The 20,533-nt window shown below is 49.4% G+C and overlaps 2 protein-coding genes across 5 annotated transcripts in view; one reads left to right on the plus strand and one right to left on the minus strand.

Moving 5' to 3' along the window:
* DIDO1 (death inducer-obliterator 1) overlaps positions 1 to 6,971 on the minus strand; it is a 62,726-nt gene extending 55,755 nt beyond the window's left edge. For 2 of the 4 annotated variants that reach the window (XM_005569546.5, XM_045363286.3), the window contains exon 1: positions 6,877 to 6,971. The gene's annotated coding sequence lies outside the window, so the exon portion shown is untranslated. Of the gene's footprint in view, positions 1 to 6,617 lie in introns of all 4 variants that reach the window. The other 2 variants (XM_005569548.5, XM_045363285.3) reach the window with 1 other exon arrangement.
* A 155-nt stretch (positions 6,972 to 7,126) lies between these two features.
* GID8 (GID complex subunit 8 homolog) lies at positions 7,127 to 17,299 on the plus strand. The gene is made up of 5 exons (XM_045363287.3): positions 7,127 to 7,341; positions 10,054 to 10,183; positions 11,920 to 12,116; positions 12,426 to 12,623; positions 13,647 to 17,299. Exons 2-5 carry the CDS (start codon positions 10,066 to 10,068, stop codon positions 13,818 to 13,820), a joined length of 687 nt encoding a protein of 228 aa, XP_045219222.1. The 5' UTR covers positions 7,127 to 7,341; positions 10,054 to 10,065; the 3' UTR covers positions 13,821 to 17,299.
* The last annotated feature ends 3,234 nt before the right edge of the window (positions 17,300 to 20,533 follow it).

Genomic DNA, 20,533 nt, shown 5'->3' on the forward strand with positions numbered 1-20,533 from the left:
AACACATTAATGCAGAACCATGCTCATTACTCCTTCCTCTGAGAATGTTTCATGTTTCTCTTAGTTGTCTAAGTTTTCCCTATGAGGTCAGTGAAAAGTAAATAAAGACAACTTTGGAATAAATTAATATTTTAGTAAGTATAAGGCAAAAAACTATTTATTTTTGAGTGGTTTTATCTCAACCGTCTTTAAAGGAACACAGCAAACAAGAAAGCCAAAAAAACGCTTTCACAGATTCTGACAGAGTAAGAGTAAAGTGGTTGTACCCAAATAGGGTACTTGCCCTTACAGGCTATTCACACCACGGCATATAGACCCATGGATGGCTGAATACCCATGGATGGCTGAATACCTGCACCTGCTGGTGAGCACTAGGAAGAAGGTGCAGGGATGTCCATGAGGTCAGAGGCAGCCATCAGTTCCAGACGCAATGGGCCCTGGCCCCATTCCTGTGCCTTCTGCCTAACCTCAATGCCTCCAGAGTATGGGACCTCACGGGGAGGGATAGGGCTACAATTGTGCAGACTACAATTATAGACTTTTTTCTTAAATGAAAACACTTTAAGAAGTGAAAGAGGCCGGGCGTGGTGGCTCAAGCCTGTAATCCCAGCACTTTGGGAGGCCGAGGCGGGTGGATCACGAGGTCAGGAGATCGAGACTATCCTGGCTAACACGGTGAAACCCCGTCTCTACTAAAAATACAAAAAACTAGCCGGGCGTGGTGGCGGGCGCCTGTAGTCTCAGCTACTTGGGAGGCTGAGGCGGGAGAATGGTGTGAACCCGGGAGGCGGAGCTTGCAGTGAGCCGAGATCACGCCACTGCACTCCAGCCTGGGAGACACAGCGAGACTCCGTCTCAAAAAAAAAAAAAAAAAAAAAAAAAAAAAAGAAGTGAAAGAGACTTCAGTAACCTTCCAGAATTTGTCCAGATAGGATTAACTGTATAAATTAATTCCTGTTCTTGCTTAGTTCACAAAAACAAAATGGTAAAACTGAGAGTGTGTTTGGAGAAAATACCAACAATAGCAACAAAGGCTGAGCTATCAGCAGTTTCCAAAAGATACCCCAATGGGAACTTGAGATTTTTTCCCTTCTTTTAAGAAACAGCAGGGAGGTCTTGCTTTGTTGACCTGGCTAGTCTCAGACTCCTGGCCTCGAGGAATCCTCTTGTCTCAGCCTCCCCAAAGTGCTGGGATTATAGGTGTGAGCCACCCTGCCTCTTTCATTCCAATAGGAAAGTATTTAAAGAGTAAATGTAGAGCCAGGCACGGTGGCCCACGCCTGTAATCTCAACACTTTGGGAGGCCCAGGAGGGAGGATAACTGGAGCCCAGGAGTTGAAGGCCAGCCTGGGAAACACAGGAACTCTATGCCTACTTCTACCTGCCCATCAGACATGTGATCACAATAGCTGCATGCATACAAAGAACTTAAGACACAGAAAGAACTATCCACATGTATGTGTGTATATTTATATATATATTTTGTTAATTTTCATTAAAAAAAATCCCAAACCAATAACTGTCTATCAAATCCTAACCAGCCAGGTTCAAAGTGCATAATCAAACTCAAATGAAATAGTACATACATGATGCTTTGACCATGTACATTGCTACTCAAAACACTCTTTGGCCTTTCCCACTGGTCTGCAATGGCAGGACTGTATCACCTTCCCTCCCGCCATGTGTGTTTCAGGTAACAGTATGCTAGATAGCTTATGTCTCAACCTCAGCAGCAGTTAAAGGTTTAAAAAAAAAAAAAAAATCAAGAAAAGATTATTCTTGCTCTCACCCAAACAAACTTACAAAATATTCAGTGCTTTCTGACTGAGTGGTATAATCTAGAAAGGGAAATAAAATCAGGCAAATAGAGGGAGGGGGAAGGGCAACTGTATCAAACAATCGCCAGTTAAAGATGCTCTACAGGGTCTGGGTTCACCAAACACATGGTGTCAGAATATGTGCAGCAGGGCAGGGGTGGTGGCTCATGCCTCTCATCCCAGCACTTTGGGAGGCCGAGGCAGGCGGATCACCTGAGGTCTGGAGTTCGAGACCAGCCTGACCACCATGAAGAAACCCTATCTCTACTAAAAATACAAAATTAGCCGAGCGTGGTGGCACATGTCTGTAATCCCAGCTACTCAGGAGGCTGAGGCAGGAGAATCGCTTAAACTGGGAGGCGGAGGTTGTGGTGAGCCAAGATCGCGCCACTGCACTCCAGCCTGGGCAACAAGAGCGAAATTCTGTCTCAAAAAAAAAAAAAATAATAATAATAATAATAATATGTGCAGCAGACTACAGGAAAATTCTTCCTTACCCCTTTCCAACATGTCTAAGAATAATTGTTTAAAATACTGTGAAAAGTGAAGTCTATGAAAATTGAGGTCTGCATGTTTCCTTCCTACTTGTGCCAATCATTCTGAGCATCAACAACGGATGGGTTTATCAACTATCCTGAAAAATAAGGTGGTTTGATTTGCCCAATCTCTTTGAAAGCCTGAAGTCTCCAGTATGTAGGGGTTTGATTTTATGCTTTTGGGTTTTCAGAGTAAAACAAAACATCCATGGGAATAATGTGGTTTTGAAACACGGCTGATATCCTGGTTTTTTAAACATTCTATGATTTGAGTACAGGAAACACTCTACGTAATTACACCTGTAATCCCAGCACACTGGGAGGCCGAGGCAGGAGGATTGCTTGCGCCCAGAAGTTTGAAAACAGCCTGGGCAACATAGTGAGAACTCTCCTCTACAAAAAATAAATGAAATTAGCTGGGTGTGGTGGCTTCCGCTTGTAGTCCCAGCTACTCAAGAGGCTAACATGGGATGATTAGCTGGGAGGTGTAAGTGTAGGTTGCAGTGAGCTGTTATCACACCACTGCACTCCAGCCTAGGCAAACTGCTTTCCCCCTTTTAAAAACTCACTAATGTTCTTTTACAACTAATATACCTTTAGCACTCCTCTTTCTGTTCATCTCTTTCAATATGAAAGAACTCAAGTTCAAAGCCACCACCTCAGCTTGCAAGACACTGGAAGCTCTGAACACGTGGTTGCCCCTCAGCTGACGGTAAGGGCCAAGCCTGTGGTTTCTCTAGTCCACAGGCCCACCTCTGTCACAGGAAAGCTCAGGCAGTTGTGACTGTGATTTCAGCAGGCTGAAATCCTTGTCACTGTCCCAGATGTCAACCGGTGTAGCCCTGCACCCTCTCGAGCTGTCCCAGGACCCACCTACCTCTTTCCTGCTCTCCTGCACCCTTGGTGACCCTCCATGCTGGTGTCTTCAGAGCTCTGGCCCAGGCTCTCCTCCTCTCCCTCCACCCATACCTTCTCCACGGAGACTTCATGCACACCTGGCTGTAGGTGCCTTTATCTCTGCCTGGATCCAGGCACCATCATTCACCTGCTCCCCTGGCATCTCCACGTGAATGCCTCAAATGCACTTCAAAACCTATCTAACACAAGCAAAATGAGCTTAGGACTTCTGACCTCCCTACTACATACATCCAGACTCTTCTCTGGCGTTCCCTATCCAGAGGATGGTCCCACCACTCTATACATTCATAGGCCAGAAGCTGAGAAATGATCCTTGACCCCCCTCCCTGCTCCTCAGTCTCACCTGCTGCTGCAGCATTTGGTGGCATCTAGCTCACTGCTCACTTCTCAGTACATATGTGTGTGGCCCGAATGGCTTCTGAACGCCTTCAATATACTACGCTGTCTTCACCTCACCCCTGTTCAACACACTCCAATGTTTCCCATTCCCATCACATCACTCAACTTCTTGCTCTCTCACCAAAAACTATCAAAAGGCGAGTTGTGGCAGCTTCACCCTGGACTTCCCTGCTGGAAACTGCTAACATAGCTTCTTGAAACTCAACACCCTGTGGCTTCAAGGAGCACCTTTGAAGCCCCTGGTTCTTGTCAGACCCCCCTGGTCATCTTCTTGCTACCGTTCATAGGCAACTTCTTCCTCAGCGAATACAGCTTGCAGCTCTGCATTCCGGACTTGATCCACTCCTTGTCTCCACAGACTTCCTCTGAATACTGTACCCATCAACTCTCAGCTCTCACCCTGCTCTTCCCCTTGAGCTTTAGATGTGTCCTACAGGCACCTCCAATTCAATGAGGCCCACGCTGAATGCACCACCTTTCCCTCGTTGTTGCACCTCCTTCTTCCTCATGATCATTCTCAGTTGGTGCCACCACCTCATCAGCTGTGCTACTCACCTGCATCACTCTGGTCTTCCTTCTTAGCTCCCACAAATTAGCAGTCCCACCAAGGACTGCTCATTTCCCCCCTGACTGAAGGTCTCTTTCCATTTTTGCTAGTATTGCTTCTAGTTAAGATCCTCATAATCATTCTCTCATTTATTCCTTCATCACTCAACAAATAAATATTTATGGAGCTCCTATTACGAACTAGACTTCAGCCATAATCAACTCGCATGAAGCTTACCATTTTACGGTGAATCATGACATCCCATCAGGTGGTAACCACACGGACCGTGTGCTAAGAGCCACCAACAGGTAATTTAGGATTGTGTGCAAGTATAAAGGAAAGGCACTCAATCCAGCTTTGTTTAAGGAAGACTTCCCCAAGAAAGCCTCGTCTCTACTGAGGAGGTGAGCAGGAGTTAGCCTAGGGAAGTGTTTTACACGCAGGGCCCAGACTGTGAGAGCACAGGGATAACAAAGCTTGCTGACATGAGAAAACCTCCAGTCGGCTGGGATGGCTGGAGCAGAGAGTAAGATCAGGAGTGCAGACTTACAGCTGCGCTAACTTTACGTAGGCAATTTGGGAGTCCCCAAGGGATGTTAGGAGGCTAGAGTCAATGAGTGATGGCTTTTGGAGAGATCATCCCGTCTGCTATGTGAGAGGTAGTGACAGGACTTCTGGAACTCAACAGGAGTTATGGAGACGACCTGGCAGTCCAAAAAGCAAAGATGATGGTTTCCATTTATGGTGGAAGAGGCTGGGAAACAACACAAAGGAGCCAGTTTCTAGAGAGGATTAAGGAGGGGGCTCAAGTAGGACTTGGTAACTGGCTGGCTGCTGGGAGGAGAGGTATTAACCTGTGACCCACAGGCAAGCACTGAGAAAGCCTCTTTGACCTGGAATGTTAAGGAATGTCCCCTGAAGGCGCTAGCACTCAAGCTTTCTGCTCACACATCCCCTTGCACACCTGCATCCCCTTGCAACTTTTTCGTTGACGTTCAGGCTGGGCGTGGTGGCTAACGCCCGTAAACCCAGCACTTCGGAGGCCGAGGTGGGAGGATGGCTTGAGCCCAGAAGATCGAGACCAGCCTAGGCAAGAAGGCAAGACCCCGTCTCTAAAAAACTTAAAAAATAAAAATAGGCCGGGCGCAGTGGTTTAATCCCAGCACCCTGGGAGGCCAAGGTGGGTGATCATTTGAGGTCAGGAGTTCGAGACCAGCCTGGCCAACATGGTGAAACCCCGCCTGTTCTAAAAACACAAAATAATCAGCTGGGCGTGGTGGCGGGTGCCTGTAGTTCCAGCTACTCGGGAGGCTGAGGCAGGAGAATCACTTGAACCCAGGAGGCAGAGGTTGCAGTGAGCGGATATCGTGACAGTGCACTCCAGCCTGGGCAACAAAGTGAGACTCCTTCTCAAAAAATAAATAAAATAAAATAAAAATAGGCCGGGCGCCGGGGCTCGCGCCTGTAATTCCTAGCACTTTGGGAGGCTGAGGCGGGCGGATCACGAGGTCAAGAGATCGAGACCAGCCTGACGAACAAGGTGAAACCCCATCTCTACTAAAAATACAAAAATTAGCTGGGCGTGGTGGCGCGCGCCTGTAGTCCCAACTACTCGAGAGGCTGAGACAGGAGAATCGCTTGAACCCGGGAGGTGGAAGTTGCAGTAAGCCGAGATGACGCCACTGCGCTCCAGCCTGGCGACAGAGTGAGACTCCGTCTAAAATAAACAAATACATAAATACCAAGAACTGTTGACCAGAGGGTTAGGTAGTTGCAAATGATGTAATTACTGGCTTGTACTGCCTCTGTGTATGAAGCATAATGTTGTCAAGACTTTAGACCTGTAGATTTAGCTCCTTCGATTAACGGAAAATGTCCAAAACCAGTCTTCCTCCAAACTATTTGCCGAACTGGACTTACTGTCGCTGAGTAGACAGACGGACATAGCTTACACGTTATTCAGCTCACTTGTAAGCAAACACACGAAACCACCTCACCCCCGACTGCTACTTCAGAAAGAAGCCGTCCCGTGAATTCCTCGCAGATGAAATCAGGGGCTGCCCCTCAAAGACTCTATTTCTTCCTTCGGCTCTATTACATACTTTAAGTTACTTCCCAGCAACAGAAACATGGGACCCTGCGATGACAGAGTTTGCATTCCTCCCGAGCGGACAGGCAATAAGCAAGCAAACGCGCAAATACCCAAGTGCGGCCTCAACCCGCGCTCCTGCCCGGCGGTCTCCAGTGACCGAGTACCCCCGGCCCTGCCCCGCGCCGCCGCCGGGACTCCGCCCCGCAAGCATGTGGGGTCTCCTTTGTCCCGCGCGCCCTGGCCGCGACCCGCCCTTCGGCGCAGCCCCTGGGAGGCGCCCTGAGGGCAGGGCCCTTCTGATTCCCCACCTGGCCTCGAGTGAGGACGCGCTCAATAACATCTCGAGTAAAGCCGAGGAACTCGCTTCAACGAGCAAAGAGCACAGCTCTCGCCCAGCCCGGTCTCGGGTCCGCGGTCTCTCCCTGGGCCTCAGGGACACCAGCCCTGGAAGGCCGCCGGTCGGGAGGGGACTCCTTCCCCGTCTCAGGGGCGGCCGCGGACACCCGGCGCCTTTCCCCCGCCCCACTCCGTCCAGCCTCACGCAAACGACAGGAAAAGAGCTGGGACCTTCGCCTCCGACTCAGTGTAGACGTCGCCATCCCGGCTCCAGGTTTCCGCACTCCAACGCCTCCGCAGCAGCCATCTTGCCAGAGGCGGCCGACGCCTTTTGACTCTCGCGCCAACCCGTAGCGCGACGACTCCGCGAGGGGAGTTCTGCGCAAGGACGGAAACTAGGTCCCGCGCTTCCGGGAGGCCGTCCGCCCCGCCTCCTCGCGGGGGCGCTTCATTGGTCATCGGCTCGCGCTCTCGCGCTCTCGTGCTGTCGCGAGAGGTGCTGAGGGGCGGCCGCCGGTGCGCCTGCCCTCCCGCTCCCCGCCCCCGCCCCCGCCCCCGCCTCCGCCTCCGCCGCGGCCCCCGCCTCCGCCTCCTTCTACTCGGGCGCCCCAGCCGCCGCCACCCCTCCCCGGCCCAGGAGAGGCTGCGGAATCGCGGCCGCCCAGACCGCGCAGCGTTGGAGGCAGGTTCCGCACGGTAAGATGGCGGCGGCGGCGGGCCCGGGCGGCCGGGCCGAGCGTCTCCCGGGACCGGGGCGGGCGGGCAGGCGGGATGCGGCTGGGGTGCGCGCCGCCCGCGTTTTGGGGGCCTTGGAAGCGCCGGCGCTGGCAGGTGCGGAGCTGGGGCGTGCAGTGAGTCCCGCTCCGGATGGCCGCCCCGCGCCGGTGCCCAGGGGGCAGTCAGGGCTCAGCCTCCAGGCGCGCGGCCTCAGGCGCCGGTGTTCAGGGGCGGTCCTTGCCAGCCTGAGGGGCGGCGGTAGCTGTCTCTGTGGAGGAGCGACGTCTGTAACGAGGTCTTTTAAACAAAATCTGCTGCTTTAAAGCAGAAACCGAGCGGGTGAGGACGTAAAGTGTGGCATGGAAAGTAGGGTTTTCTTCTGTTGAATCTTGTTATGCTGGAGTCTGAGACTACCGAGCTCTTCCTGCTAACAACAGGACGGGCCAGTTCTACAAAGTTGTTGCTTTTCATGGGCGCATGTAACTGCCCGGAGTGGAAGCGCTGTGAGTGCCCAACACCGAATGGGCTGAGAGAAAAAGGTGCCTTTTAACCTTAGGGACCTCTTAACCTTGGTCCTAGGGCCGTGCGCGGTGGCAGAGGTCGAAGTGGGCGGATCTCTTGAGCCCGCGAGTTCGAGACCAGCCGGGGAAACAGCGAGACTCCCGTCTCTGCTAAAAATAAAAAAATTAGCCAGGCGGGGTGGTGCGCTCCTGTTGTCCCAGCTCCTAGGGAGGCTGAGGTGGGAGGATCGCTTGAGCCCAGGAGGTCGAGGCTGCAGTGAGCCATGATCGCGCCACTGCCCTCCAGCCTGTCTCAAAAAAAGAAAAAAGAAAGAGAAAATGGGTCCTTAAGTTACCTTTAATTGTCGTGAATAAAAATTTGGTCTCAGTGAGTTTTGCAATTGATTATGAGAGAATGGGTGTTCGTGTGTGACAGCGATTGACTCCTGGTTTCTCCTCCACTTTACCTGCCGCTCCGCAGCAAGTTTTCTTCTGCTGGTGCCACTTTCTCTGCTTGACCTTCAAGGATGGCATCCTCCAAGTAATGACGATTCTCATTCCCTATCTACACTCACTCTATGGTCTTTGCTGAATTCTTGGTTTTAAATATCCCTGTGCTCCCACCCCCCCCCCCCGTTTCACTAATTCATGTTTTCAGCAGTGAGCTCAGGATCTGTAATCCAGGCACCTGCTTGATTTCTCCAGCCGCATGTCTAATAGTCACGTCAAACTTGCCCTGCTCCTCAAACCTGTTCTTCTTCCAGTCCTTCCTCCTTATTTGTGGTCCCATCTTGCAGGGCCTCTCATGCTTGAAACCTGTGACCATCTTCGATTCTTCCCTTTCTTTTGTCCGGTAATCTTCTGTCCAGCAGCAGCCATTGACTCTGCGGCCAAAGCATCTTGATCTCACCTTGCTCCCCATCTCTTCTGACGATGTTCTCTCTCACTTGGGTGTCTCCCTAATGGACCTGCTGCTCAGCTCTCACCACCCTGCATTCATCCCATTTTCAGCCAAGAGACCAAAGTTTTTTAATTTATTGAAACACCTCAGCAGTGCTTTGTATAAAGTAGCATCGTATAACATATGTATCAGTGACAAAACAGAAAGACCGAGTGGACTGTGGCGTGCCCCTGCCTGTCTCAGGCACCTGCTCATTCTCCCATAGCTGCAACAACTGCCTCGGGCTTCAGTCATTTGCCCTTCCCACAGATAACCCCCTCCTGAGTGTCAGCTTTCATGCCCTTGTTTTAAAAAACAAAATAGGTTTGCCACATATTTGTTGCTAAAGCACATATCATGTATTTTGTCTTCTTGTTCCTAAAAAAACTCAGGCCACATTTTGCCTCTCCCTCATCTCTCTCTTTTCATTCAGATTGTTTTATGAGAGTCATCCATGTGACTTTGTGTGATGTTCATTTATTTTAACTGCTTTATGAAATTCTCTTGTGTGAATACATGACCACTGTCCCTTCTCAGCAATGCTGAAATCTAAACATCTCTAAAACCAAAGTTTCTGGTTTTGTTTTTAACCTGTTTGGTGGCCAAAACCTCACCAGGTGAAGTTCAATAGCCTCTACTACTTAGTATGGATACTTAACACATTACACTGAAGAAATAATGTCTGATGATGGGGAGCTCCCCCAAACTCCAGTGAGGCTGTTATATGGTAAATTGTGCCAAATAATCGTTGTACATTGAAGAATTCTGAATTCCAAAACCCATCTGCCCAAGGGTTTTAAACACACAGTTGTTCTGTGTGCCACAGTCCCTTGGTCCATGCTGCTGTTGAAGGAACGCTCAGGTGGGTGACTTCCACATTTCTGCCGCTTTGAACAGTGCTTCTATGAACAGCGTTGTCTGTGTTTGGTGCATCCTGATGAGTTTTTCTAGAATATAAATGTCTTAAAAATAGAATTCCTGGTTGTGAGGAGCACACATATTCAGCTTCATAAGGAATGCCAGATTGTTTTCGTAGTATAGTCCATTCTCCTGATAATGCAGTAGAAAAGTTCAAGTGAACTTCTTCTTTGCTAAGCACTGGCGTTCTCAGTCCGGTGGGTGTCCCATGGCAGCGTTCTCTTTCAGTGCATGCTCAGTGTGGGATTCTCTAGCTCACAGCTCTCCAGTGCTACCCTTTGCACCTGGAGGAGCATCTAAACCCCTCCCTCAGCTGTTATTTTTTTCCTGTAGAAATAAATCAGAATGAGTTATGCAGAAAAACCCGATGAAATCACGAAAGATGAGTGGATGGAAAAGCTCAATAACTTGCACGTCCAGAGAGCAGACATGAACCGCCTCATCATGAACTACCTGGTCACAGGTAATGGCTTACAGCAAGGATGTTGTTGCGCGAATGTGATTCTCCCTTTTTGAATACATAAGGAGTGCTGTAGCCGTGAGGTTTGATGACGTAGTTATTTGTGTTCAGACATTATAAAAACACAATGCTAACCTGATAAGTTTGTAAATTATCATGTGAAAGATAACCTTTTCTGAAGATGAGATTATTCCAGGTCTCTGAGCCCTAACACAAACCCATTTCTCAGCCTTTGACAGTTTTATAGTTAGTCAAGATAACTGAGACTGTTGTGAAGTAAGTATATTTAAAGCCAAATTGTTGATCTCCTCTGGCCAGTCTGCTTGAGTATGGTGGCCTGTTTCCAGAAGGTATGCCCAACTCAGGACGAGAATGGGGAAGGGCAGAAGTGTGCAGAGGGAAATAAGACTCAGGCTGTTCTTGATGTTGGCTGGAGGAAGGGCAGTGCTTTATATGGCGAGAAAATAGATGTTTTTAAAAGGCATGACATGAAAAATCTCCCTCCTGTTAGTCCCCATTTCGTACTCCCAGATTAATCTCTGTGAAAATTTTTTAGGCCAAACATGGTGGCTCATGCTTGTAATCCCAGCACTTTGAGAGACAGAGGAAGATTACTTGAGCCTAGAAGTTGGAGATCAGCCTGGGCAACATAGTAAGACCTTGTCTCTACAAAAACAATTTTTTAATTAGCTGGGTATGGTGGCTTGTGCCTGTAGTCCCAGCTACTTGGGAGGCTGAGGTGGGAGGATCACTTAAGCCCGGGAGGTGGAGGTTGCAGTGAGCCAAGACTGTGTCACCGCCGTCCAGCCTGGGAGAGTGAGTGGGACCCCATCTCAAAAAAAAATATTTTTGAAAGGTGATGAGGAAATTTAGGCCTATAATTATGTCGGGGGCAGGGGAAGGGGCACACATGCTAGCTTTAAAAAATTGTAGACACTCTTTTTTTTTTTTTTTTTTTTTTGAGACGGAGTCTCGCTCTGTCGCCCGGGCTGGAGTGCAGTGGCACGATCTCGGCTCTCTGCAAGCTCCGCCTCCCGGGTTCACGCCATTCTCCTGCCTCAGCCTCCCAAGTAGCTGGGACTACAGGCGCCTGCCGCCTCGCCCGGCTAATTTTTTGCATTTTTAGTAGAGACGGGGTTTCACCGTGTTAGCCAGGATGGTCTCGATCTCCTGACCTCGTGATCCGCCCGCCTCGGCCTCCCAAAGTGCTGGGATTACAGGCGTGAGCCACCGCGCCCGGCCAAAAAAATTGTAGACACTCTTAAGAGGTGGGAGTCACCAGGCCACTGCAGGTGGAGCTGGCCGTGGAGGGCTCCTGTGCTGTGGAGGCTGAGCCGGCTGTGGAGGCTGGGCCGGCTGTGGAGGCTGGGCCGGCTGTGGAGGCTGAGCCAGTGTGACTTGCCTAATCTGGCACCAGAGCTGCAGCTGCTGGCATCTGGACCTATTATCTGTCCTCTCAAAGGAGCCCACACCAACACACTAGGTCAGCAGCCATTCTGACCCCTTTGCTAACAGGTTAGAGTTTTTGGATGGGATAACAAGGTATATTCTTCTCATTTTCTGTATGTATTTTGAGAGCATGACTTGTAAATTACAAAGATATTAATACCGGGTTCCTGAGAAAGTGTGGTTCACATTAGAGGTGATTAATTGAGGCAGTTGGAGTTTCTGGAGATACAAAGTCTTTGCCTTAATTCCTTGCTCACTTTCCTAGCAGTGAAGATGGTTTCTCTTTTCAGAGGGCTTTAAGGAAGCAGCGGAGAAGTTTCGAATGGAATCTGGGATCGAACCTAGTGTGGATCTGGAAACACTTGATGAACGAATCAAGATCCGGGAGATGATACTGAAAGGTCAGATTCAGGAGGCCATCGCCTTGATCAACAGCCTCCACCCAGAGCTCTTGGACACAAACCGGTATCTTTACTTCCATTTGCAGGTAAGTTTCAGGAGAGAGCAATCTGGTTTGTGGATACTTGATAAGTTAAAGTTATTTGCAATGATCGAGAAATAACTAGGCTAATTTGCTTTAATGTTATTTTAATGCATGTGCGGGGTAGGGGTTTGAGTTTGCTCTTTTATGTAGTTCAGAAGCTATTTTTTGTTTTAAAAATGTGAATTTGATAACTCAGAGATGCAAGAGAAGTCTTCCCTCTGTGATGTACTTTTGATGGGGACCCTGGTACCACCTGCCCTGAGTCCCTGTCTTGGGTGTGTGGGGGTCAAGCTTGTCTGTCTCTGCCTCCAGCAACAGCATTTGATCGAGCTGATCCGCCAGCGGGAGACAGAGGCGGCGCTGGAGTTTGCGCAGACTCAGCTGGCGGAGCAGGGCGAGGAGAGCCGAGAGTGCCTCACAGAGATGGAGCGTACGCTGGCACTGCTGGCCTTTGACAGTCCCGAGGAGTCGCCCTTCGGAGACCTCCTCCACACCATGCAGAGGCAGAAGGTGGGGCCCACCAGAGGGAAGCTTTCTTCCACTCCCAGCGTGCTCCGAGAGGGCTTCGCAAAGACACCAAGTGTGTGGCTTTGTGGTGTGGACTGAGGTGGCTTCTGTGCCTGGGATGCTAAGTGGTTCCCTCATGACTTTTTTTTTGGAGATGAAGTCTTGCTCTGTCGCCCAGGCTGGAGTGCAGTGACGAGATCTCGGTTCACTGCAACCCCCGCCTCCTGTGTTCAAGCAGTTCTCCTGCCTCTACCTCCCTAGTAACTGAACTACAGGAGTGCGCCACCACGCCCAGCTAATTTTTGTATTTTTAGTAGAGACGGGGTTTCACCATATTGGCCAGGCTGCTCTCAAACTCCTGACCTCAGGTGATCCAGCCTCCCAGAGTGCTGAGATTACAGGTGTGAGCCACCGTGCCTGGCCCATCTCTGGCTTTTAATCTTTTGTCAAACTAGGGGCAACAGACTTGGTGTCCGTTGCAGAGTATTCACACCCTTTGCTGATTTCTCATGTTTATCTGAACCTTCTTCCTGTTTAGGTCCCAAGTATTTTTCATTTAAAATCCTGTTTTCTGAAACTTTTCTCTCCTCACTGCTGTTTTTGTCTGGCAGAACATGACAGCTCCTCATCTTCCCAGACCCAGGTCCCTCTTCCCCCAGGTCCTCTCCTAGGGCTCTGTCCTCCCTACACTGTCTTGGAAGGATGGCCTGTCCTAGAGTCCACTTGAGATGTTTTCTTGAGGCTTGTGAGGAGGGTGCTGGTATGTCCTGCTACGCTGGTCTTGCCTCTCCACAGTCCCCTCAGCACTTTGTTCAAGCCTTGCTCATGGCACTTAACTGCCATCGAGGCTGGATGTGACATTTGCCGACCAGACTGTGAGCTTCTCCAGGCAAGGACTATGTGTTTCATGTCCCGAGAGCGTCTTGCAGTTAAGGGCTTAATCTTTGTTTAAACTGCATATTTTTAATAGACTCTACTGGTGCTCTGCGTGTGTGGTGGTTTTTATCTGATGTATTTACATTCTAGGTGTGGAGTGAAGTTAACCAAGCTGTCCTAGATTATGAAAATCGCGAGTCAACACCCAAACTGGCAAAATTACTGAAACTACTACTTTGGGCTCAGAACGAGCTGGACCAGAAGAAAGTAAAATATCCCAAAATGACAGACCTCAGCAAGGGCGTGATCGAGGAACCCAAGTAACGCCTGCGCTTGTGTGGTGGACCCAGCACCACCCCTGCGTCGTGGGACTTGCCTCAGATCAGCCTGCGACTGCAAGATTCTCACTGCAGTAGAGAACTCTTTTTCTCCCTTGTACTTTTTTTTGACCTGGCATCTTTTTTATAGGGAAAAATGGCCTTTGTAGGCAGTGGAAAACTTGCAAGGAAAGCTGCCGTCTCTTTGGCAGTCTGATGCAGAGCCTGCACTCTGGCACTCGCTGAAGAATCTGGAAGGCTGCGGTTTGCTCTTCCAGCGTTCCGGCGGCCTCTGACTGCTGAAGGATTTGGTTGGCCACGGAGGGCTGTGCTGTTAGGCTGCATCCCACTCAAAATACAGGAAAAGCACGAATCATGATTCTGCTTTCTGTTAGCTTAGGCAGACATTGGGCCTTCACCTACAAGTTTTTCCTTACCCCAGTGGTTTTTTGTGTGTTTTTTTTTTCTTCCATAGGAAAGAATATATAAATTTGTAAATCCTAATTCAAAGACGGCGTGTGTGTGAGGGCATTGAGTTTGATCTGTTTTCCCTTTGGTCTGGGTTGTGTGGCTTTTGGGAGATGCGTGTGAGGGGCTATGTGTTTTTTAATTTTTTAAATATATATTTTGGTGCTGTGTATGGTGAAAGACTTGTTCATAGTGGATCAATGAACCATCTCTTCTGGGCAGTTTTGTTGAAAATAAAGGTTTCTCTTTGATTTCAAGAATGACCAAAATGGCCTCTAAAAGGTGTTAATCATCTCAAATGACCTTTTGTCTTTGGGGCATTCTTCCCCTGTGTTAGTGGCAGTGGCTTTTTCTGGTACCTGCAGCTAGAAAGGCCACTTGGCCCTGTGCTGAGTGAGCAGCCTTCATTAGAACGAGGCAGCCCTTGGGCAGTGGGGACGCAGGGCCCCAGCTGGTGTGTGCGACTCTTGGCAGAAGGAACGCGTGTTCAGCCTCAGTGATCTGCCCTTCAGCATCTCGGCAGCATCTCATCTTCCATCGTCAGCCGGCTCTGTGGATGTCCTGCTTCTGTTCACTCACAGAACTGTCCCCTGCTCCATGGTGGGCAGGAGGGAAGTGGTGCAGGGCCGTGTGCATTGCCTGCGAGTCGGGACAGTTGATGGGCACATGGCCATGTAGCTCTGGGCGCAGATGTGTTTGGATTCGTTGCAGCAGACCACGGGCACTGTTGATCCCACTGAGCAGTGCTAAGTGTTGGTTTTGTGGATGTTCATGGAATTGCTGACCCATCCAAGGGCGTCCTTTGGAGCCAGTGGAGCCTGCAGGTGCATCTGAGGGGCGAAATGCTGCTAGCACTTGAATCTGGGATCTTGCCTTATTTTCAAGGAGCAAGGCATCTTGACAAGCGCAGTCTGGGTGTGGTAGCCAGCTCGCCAGTGCCTGAGCCGGTCAGGTCGTCTGCCTCTGAGGAATCATCCTCACTGAGCTCCTGCATCCCTTGAGTGTTGATCACGAGGTGTCCATAGCATTGTTCTCATCTCTGAATGATGCTTCCTTCTCCGTTGAAGCCTGTCGAAGTTGTGTTTTCAAGCCCTCTACTTCTCTTTCCAGTAGGTGGGAGCTTTTGGCAGTATTTACTTTTACCTAGATGGCTTGTGTAGTCCAGTAAGAGATGCAAAGGTAAAATTGCTGCAGTTGTTACAGAAACCTGGTGGCCTCCAGACCGACTCATTGGCTGCCCTTTGGATTTTGTGAGGATGCAGTACTGGGGAGGTGGTGCTTCCCTACCCCCTAGAAATGCTGCCTTCCAGCTACCGCTCTCCCAGACGTGACCTTTGCAATTATTTCCTCTGAGGTTTGAGGATGAAGAGAAGTTGGAGAGAAAGAGAGTAACTAATAGGTGATGAAATATAGCGGAAGCTAGAAGAAAACTGTTAGGTGAGAGAGATACATCTGCATGTTTTCTTCAACAACAGCAGATGATTCAGCATATTCCTAATTACCTTTTACTATTCATGTATATAAGATAATTTACTTGCATAATATATAATCAATTTGACATATTCTTAAAACTAGAGGGTGTGAGAAGCACAGCAATGGGAAGTCTCTCTACAAACTGGGGGACACGAGTGGGGTCATCACATGCCTGGACTGTCACTCTGGCTGTCACGTGAAGTGCTCGTGTTGATTGCCAGTTCAGCCAGTGGGTAGCTGATACGCCGGTGCCAGCACCCAGCGTGAGCAGCCGTCGGGGAGCCTGGGAAGTCTGCGAAGTGACTGCCTGCCGTCCCTTCTGTGAGGGACACATCTGATTTTCTCGCGATCTGTTAGTGGACTGGAGATCTTCCAAGGAAGTGCTTTGCACGCTTTCTCTTTCTGCTCCTTTTTACAGTCTTTGTCTTTGCAGCAAGCAAATGAAATTAAGCCACTTTGGGATAATGAGCATTCAGTATAATTCTACTTTGTCTCATTTTGGATCTCACTGTTGTGTTTATAAAAATATAGTCACATTTTACAGAGTAGTTTATTCTTTTCATACTTTCTGGTGGAGAGTGCCTTGAAATAAAATGTGAGAATATTCTGGTACTCTGTGTTCCTGATGCATGAAGTTGGGTGAGGAATAACCCCTAGTCTGGAATCTTTGTGAAGCATAGGGTTATTGCAAGGCAAATGGGAACTAACAAATCTTGCCATTTGAATCAGGGTCTCCAGTTTCTAGAAAAGGCAGACACTGGTTGGGACCAAAGTCTCCATGGTGTGTGACTGAAGACTGGTGGTCGTGTGTGTGAGGAGTCCCCGGAAGCCTCGGGGAGGCGGAGCTGCTCTTTCCATTCCATCAGGATAGGATCTGAAAACATGTAGAGAAGATGAGTTGAGGACAGCTTTTCTAAGGCAACGTGATGTCTTTGCTTTCTTGTTTCTATTTCTGTATGTTGTTAGTTTGGAAGAGTGGAGGAGCTAGGGGCTTCAGAAAGAATCTTACACATGTGTTGAAGACATCGATGTCTTAGGGAGCATGGAGCTGCATTCCCTTCTGGGCTATTACTGCTAAATCTGAGTGTGAACAGACCGGGCGGAAAGCATGGTGGCCAAGTGGTCTGTGTGCTTCCCCGCTGATGGAGAACGTTGCGTTGTTCACAATAGGGCCTCACGGGTGTGGACACACAGCAGACCCATGGTTGGTGCAGCTGCCTGTTGCCATCTGTCTTCAGTAACTGCTGCTCTGTTGACTGTTCTATTCTGATACTATGCGTGTTATTTTTTATAACAGGTGTGTTTTTGTTTCAGAAATATGTATTGCTTTTCTCATATTCTTTGCAAATTGTATTGTCAACATTGGTCATTTAAAGTCCTGTATGAACCATAACCTGCTGTGGTACCTTTGTACATGTTTGATTCTGTATTCTTTATTCCAGCGTGGCATATGTGCCCCCCAGTATCTTCTGAGAAGTGCAGAATAGGTTGCTTCTACTGCCTGTTCTTAATGTAACAGTAAAAGTTTTCACATTTTTCTCAGAACTGTTATCTGGAAGCTCTCTTTTTTCCTAAGGATATTTTAATAACAAATACTAATGCATTTGTATTGAAAGTTGGTATCTTGGAATGGAAGGACAGAAGAAAGCTCGCCTCATGGAACTGTAGTTGGCTCTCCTCCCGCTCTGACAGTGCCGCGCCTTTTAGTTTGTGAATCTATACTTGTGTGTGTTTAATTTGAAACCTATCAGCTGCTGTCTAGACTGGGGCACTTAATGTTTCATAAACTAGTTTCCTTGGTATGAAGGAAATAGAACTTTTGAGCTACCCATTGCATGATTTTAAACGGATTTGAATAGCCTAAGTAATTATTCTTTTTTTTTCTTGCTTAATTAAAATTTCCAAGCATATTAAAAACAGAGGGAATATGCCAGCACACCCCAGTATCCACCAGTCAGCCTGACACCTACCACCGCCTGCCTGAGCCCCAGGCAGGAGATAACCACAGGTGTCTGTTCCTGGGTGGCTACCATGCTTTCAGGTCCATGAGTGCTTTCATGAGTGGAAGGCAGTTTTAGGGTTCTTGGAAAGGACTCAGACGGACCACTTCAAGGGCCTGAGGTGAAATTCAGAAACTGCCTGTGCACAGAAGCTGAGCAGTGGGCATCATGGAGCGAGGCGTCAAGCACTTGGATGTTTGTTGGGTATCAGAGAACAGGGAAGGCCTCTCCTCACCTGCTGCTCCTCCCTGTGTGGCAGTGGCATGTCACAGTGTTCTGCCAGTCCGTTAGCCTCACGGGTCAGAAGGCAGCACGGTAGTTCTTGGTGGACGTGGGCGTCACCAGGAATGCTTTAGCGTGAGCTCCCACACTACAGTCTGGAGGCTCACACCGTCCTTGCACACGTGACCTTCCTGTCTTGGATATTCTGCCTTATTTTGGAATGCCATCCTTGCCTGTAATTTTTCACTTCTGTAAAAGTAGAACATGGGGTTTGAATGGGCCTTTGGTGTAACTAGCTATGGCAAGAATCTTCTAAGAGATGTGCTCCTTGGAGGTACAATGTCCTGAGCTTGTTTGCCTTTTCCAGAAGCCACAGAATGGCTTTGGAGAGAAACAGGCCAGTGCTACAGAGCCACCGGCACGAGGCACCTGGTGCGCAGGAGCTGAAGTGCAGCCTGTGGTTAATTGGTAATAATCATGTCCCCGCGTCTGTGCGTTGGGGGCTGTTTCTCTCATTTCACACCCCAGTATCCACCAGTCAGCCTGGTGCATGTGTGTGGGGAATATTTAAAGGGAAGTGACATTCTGATTTGTCTGCAACATTTCAGTGTCGCCTAGTTGGAAGGCCAGGTTTACGGGTCCAGATTGTCCGTAGTACAGAAGACCATTTGTCAGGTGAAGCCCGTAGACCCATAGGCACAGCTATAACCAAAAGAATTCACAAAAGGAGTAGCAACCGAAGGTGAGTGGGTTTCCTCCACAGGTTTTCCCACGTTTTTAAATGCAGGTCACGTTGCAGGCTCTTCCACCGGCTGTCCACCCAAACAAGGCAGTTGCTCACCCCACAGGCTCACTTTGGAGATGAAGAGTGCTGGGTGCAGCAGTGCCTCCTGTGTGGGTCTCTGTGTATTTGAGATGGAATTGATGAGCTTGGGAACCAGGGAGAAGCGGTGGAGTTGCTGTTGCCTTGAGCTGCCCTGTCAGGCAGGGTCTCTGCCTGGCTGTGACTTCTGCTTCCTGGAGACACATCCGCAGGCGTTCCTCACACAGACGAGCTTTTCTCCCTCCTGTGGATCACGGTGTGTGACTGACAGCTTTGATAATTTTCCCAGCTGGCTTTGAAAGTGAAGCAGGCTGACCCGTCACCAAGGATTCTCTGCCACAGAGGGTCTTGGAGGATCGGGAAGAGGTGCTGGCGGTCACAGCAGCCCAGGGTTCGTCCCTGCTCGTTTATAGATTTGTGTGCCCATCCAGTCCTCACTGGGCCCTCCAGTTTTAGAAATGCTGAACACTAGTGCTTGTAAGATTCGAACAGTGAGTTTACGGTGCTGAAAAAAATGAACTGCTCCAGAACCTTGAGGAATGATTCTCTGTATAGCACCCACATTGCACTGAGTCCATTTATCGTCATCACAGAATTCATCTTCTGGTTTCGAGCACCATCTTCTGGTTTCAAGCACACAGTTCCTCGTCTTATTCCAGTCTGCTGTTGACAGGATTAACTCAGCCCGAAAGGTGCCCCTACTTTTGAGGCAGTTCCTGCATGTGATGTCCAGTGCCGCGTTCTCCCCTCTTGCTGCTGCCTGTCAGTCATGGCGGAGGAAAGTGTCATCTGTCAGTCTCCTTTTTACGGACTCCTTGTCTTGAGAATTGTAGTTGGGCTGGAAGGGTGCAGGGCTAAGTGGGGTGCAGGGAGGAGCCCCAGGCCCAGGGCTGGCTTGTCTTGGTTTACAAAAGGCTGTGCTGGGCTCTCCTGGGGCCTCTGCAGGGGTGAGTGTAGGCAGAGGCCGAAAAACGGGAGCCACGCATGTAGTGAGGCATAAATTTGCTTTAAAAAAAAAAACTCTAGCATCGTCTCCCCTTAGCAGCACTTGAATAAACAAGTGGAAGTTAGGTGGGCCAGACCAACAAGAGGGAGGAACGCAGCCCTCCAGAAGCAGAGGCCAGTGGGTGCTGGCTGTGACTGCCCTGTCCACAAGGTCACCCACTGTCCTTGAAAACCCAGGTGTTGACTGTCTACTGTCCATATGTAATTTTTCACCTTAGGCTTCAAAGGTGCTTGGGTGCGGGGCAGCTCTCAGAATCAACCAGAAGCCTGGAGAGCCTCCATCTGGCCACCACCAACACCCAGCTTTATAATGTCCCTGTGAGATGAACCCTTCGCCCACCCACCCATCCCTGCACGGCCCGTTCCTTCAGCTCATCCAGCCTTCACTCAGGTGTCCAAGGGTGCCTCCTTAGCCCAACCTACTTGAAGTAACACCCCTTCCCTACCCCTTTCACTTCTTTGATTTTTGTCTACCGGCCCCAGAACATCAGCTCCAGGAGGAAGGGGACTTTGGGTAACCAGATGGCAAATGTCTGCTGCAGCGTGATCACAGATCTTGGTAGGAAATCACCATCACAGAGTGCATGGAAGCGAATCACTGCAAAGAGGATGCTGTTGACAGTGATACGTTCAGCGACAGTTTCCAAACTTTCTGACTGTGGGCGAGGGCTGTTTGGGGCGATAAACCTCTCTCTGCCACCATCTTTTCACCCTACCCTACATCAGGAT

The sequence above is a fragment of the Macaca fascicularis genome, chromosome 10 (assembly GCF_037993035.2).
Source record: "Macaca fascicularis isolate 582-1 chromosome 10, T2T-MFA8v1.1".
NCBI lineage: Eukaryota > Metazoa > Chordata > Mammalia > Primates > Cercopithecidae > Macaca > Macaca fascicularis.

Bases quoted from the DNA above. Each gene is read 5' to 3' on its own strand.
- GID8 (XM_045363287.3), top strand. From the start codon at position 10,066: ATGAGTTATGCAGAAAAACCCGATGAAATCACGAAAGATGAGTGGATG. The intron at 12,117-12,425 runs GTAAGTTTCAGG...CTCTGCCTCCAG, and splicing joins ATCTTTACTTCCATTTGCAG to CAACAGCATTTGATCGAGCT. The intron at 12,624-13,646 runs GTGGGGCCCACC...TTTACATTCTAG, and splicing joins ACACCATGCAGAGGCAGAAG to GTGTGGAGTGAAGTTAACCA.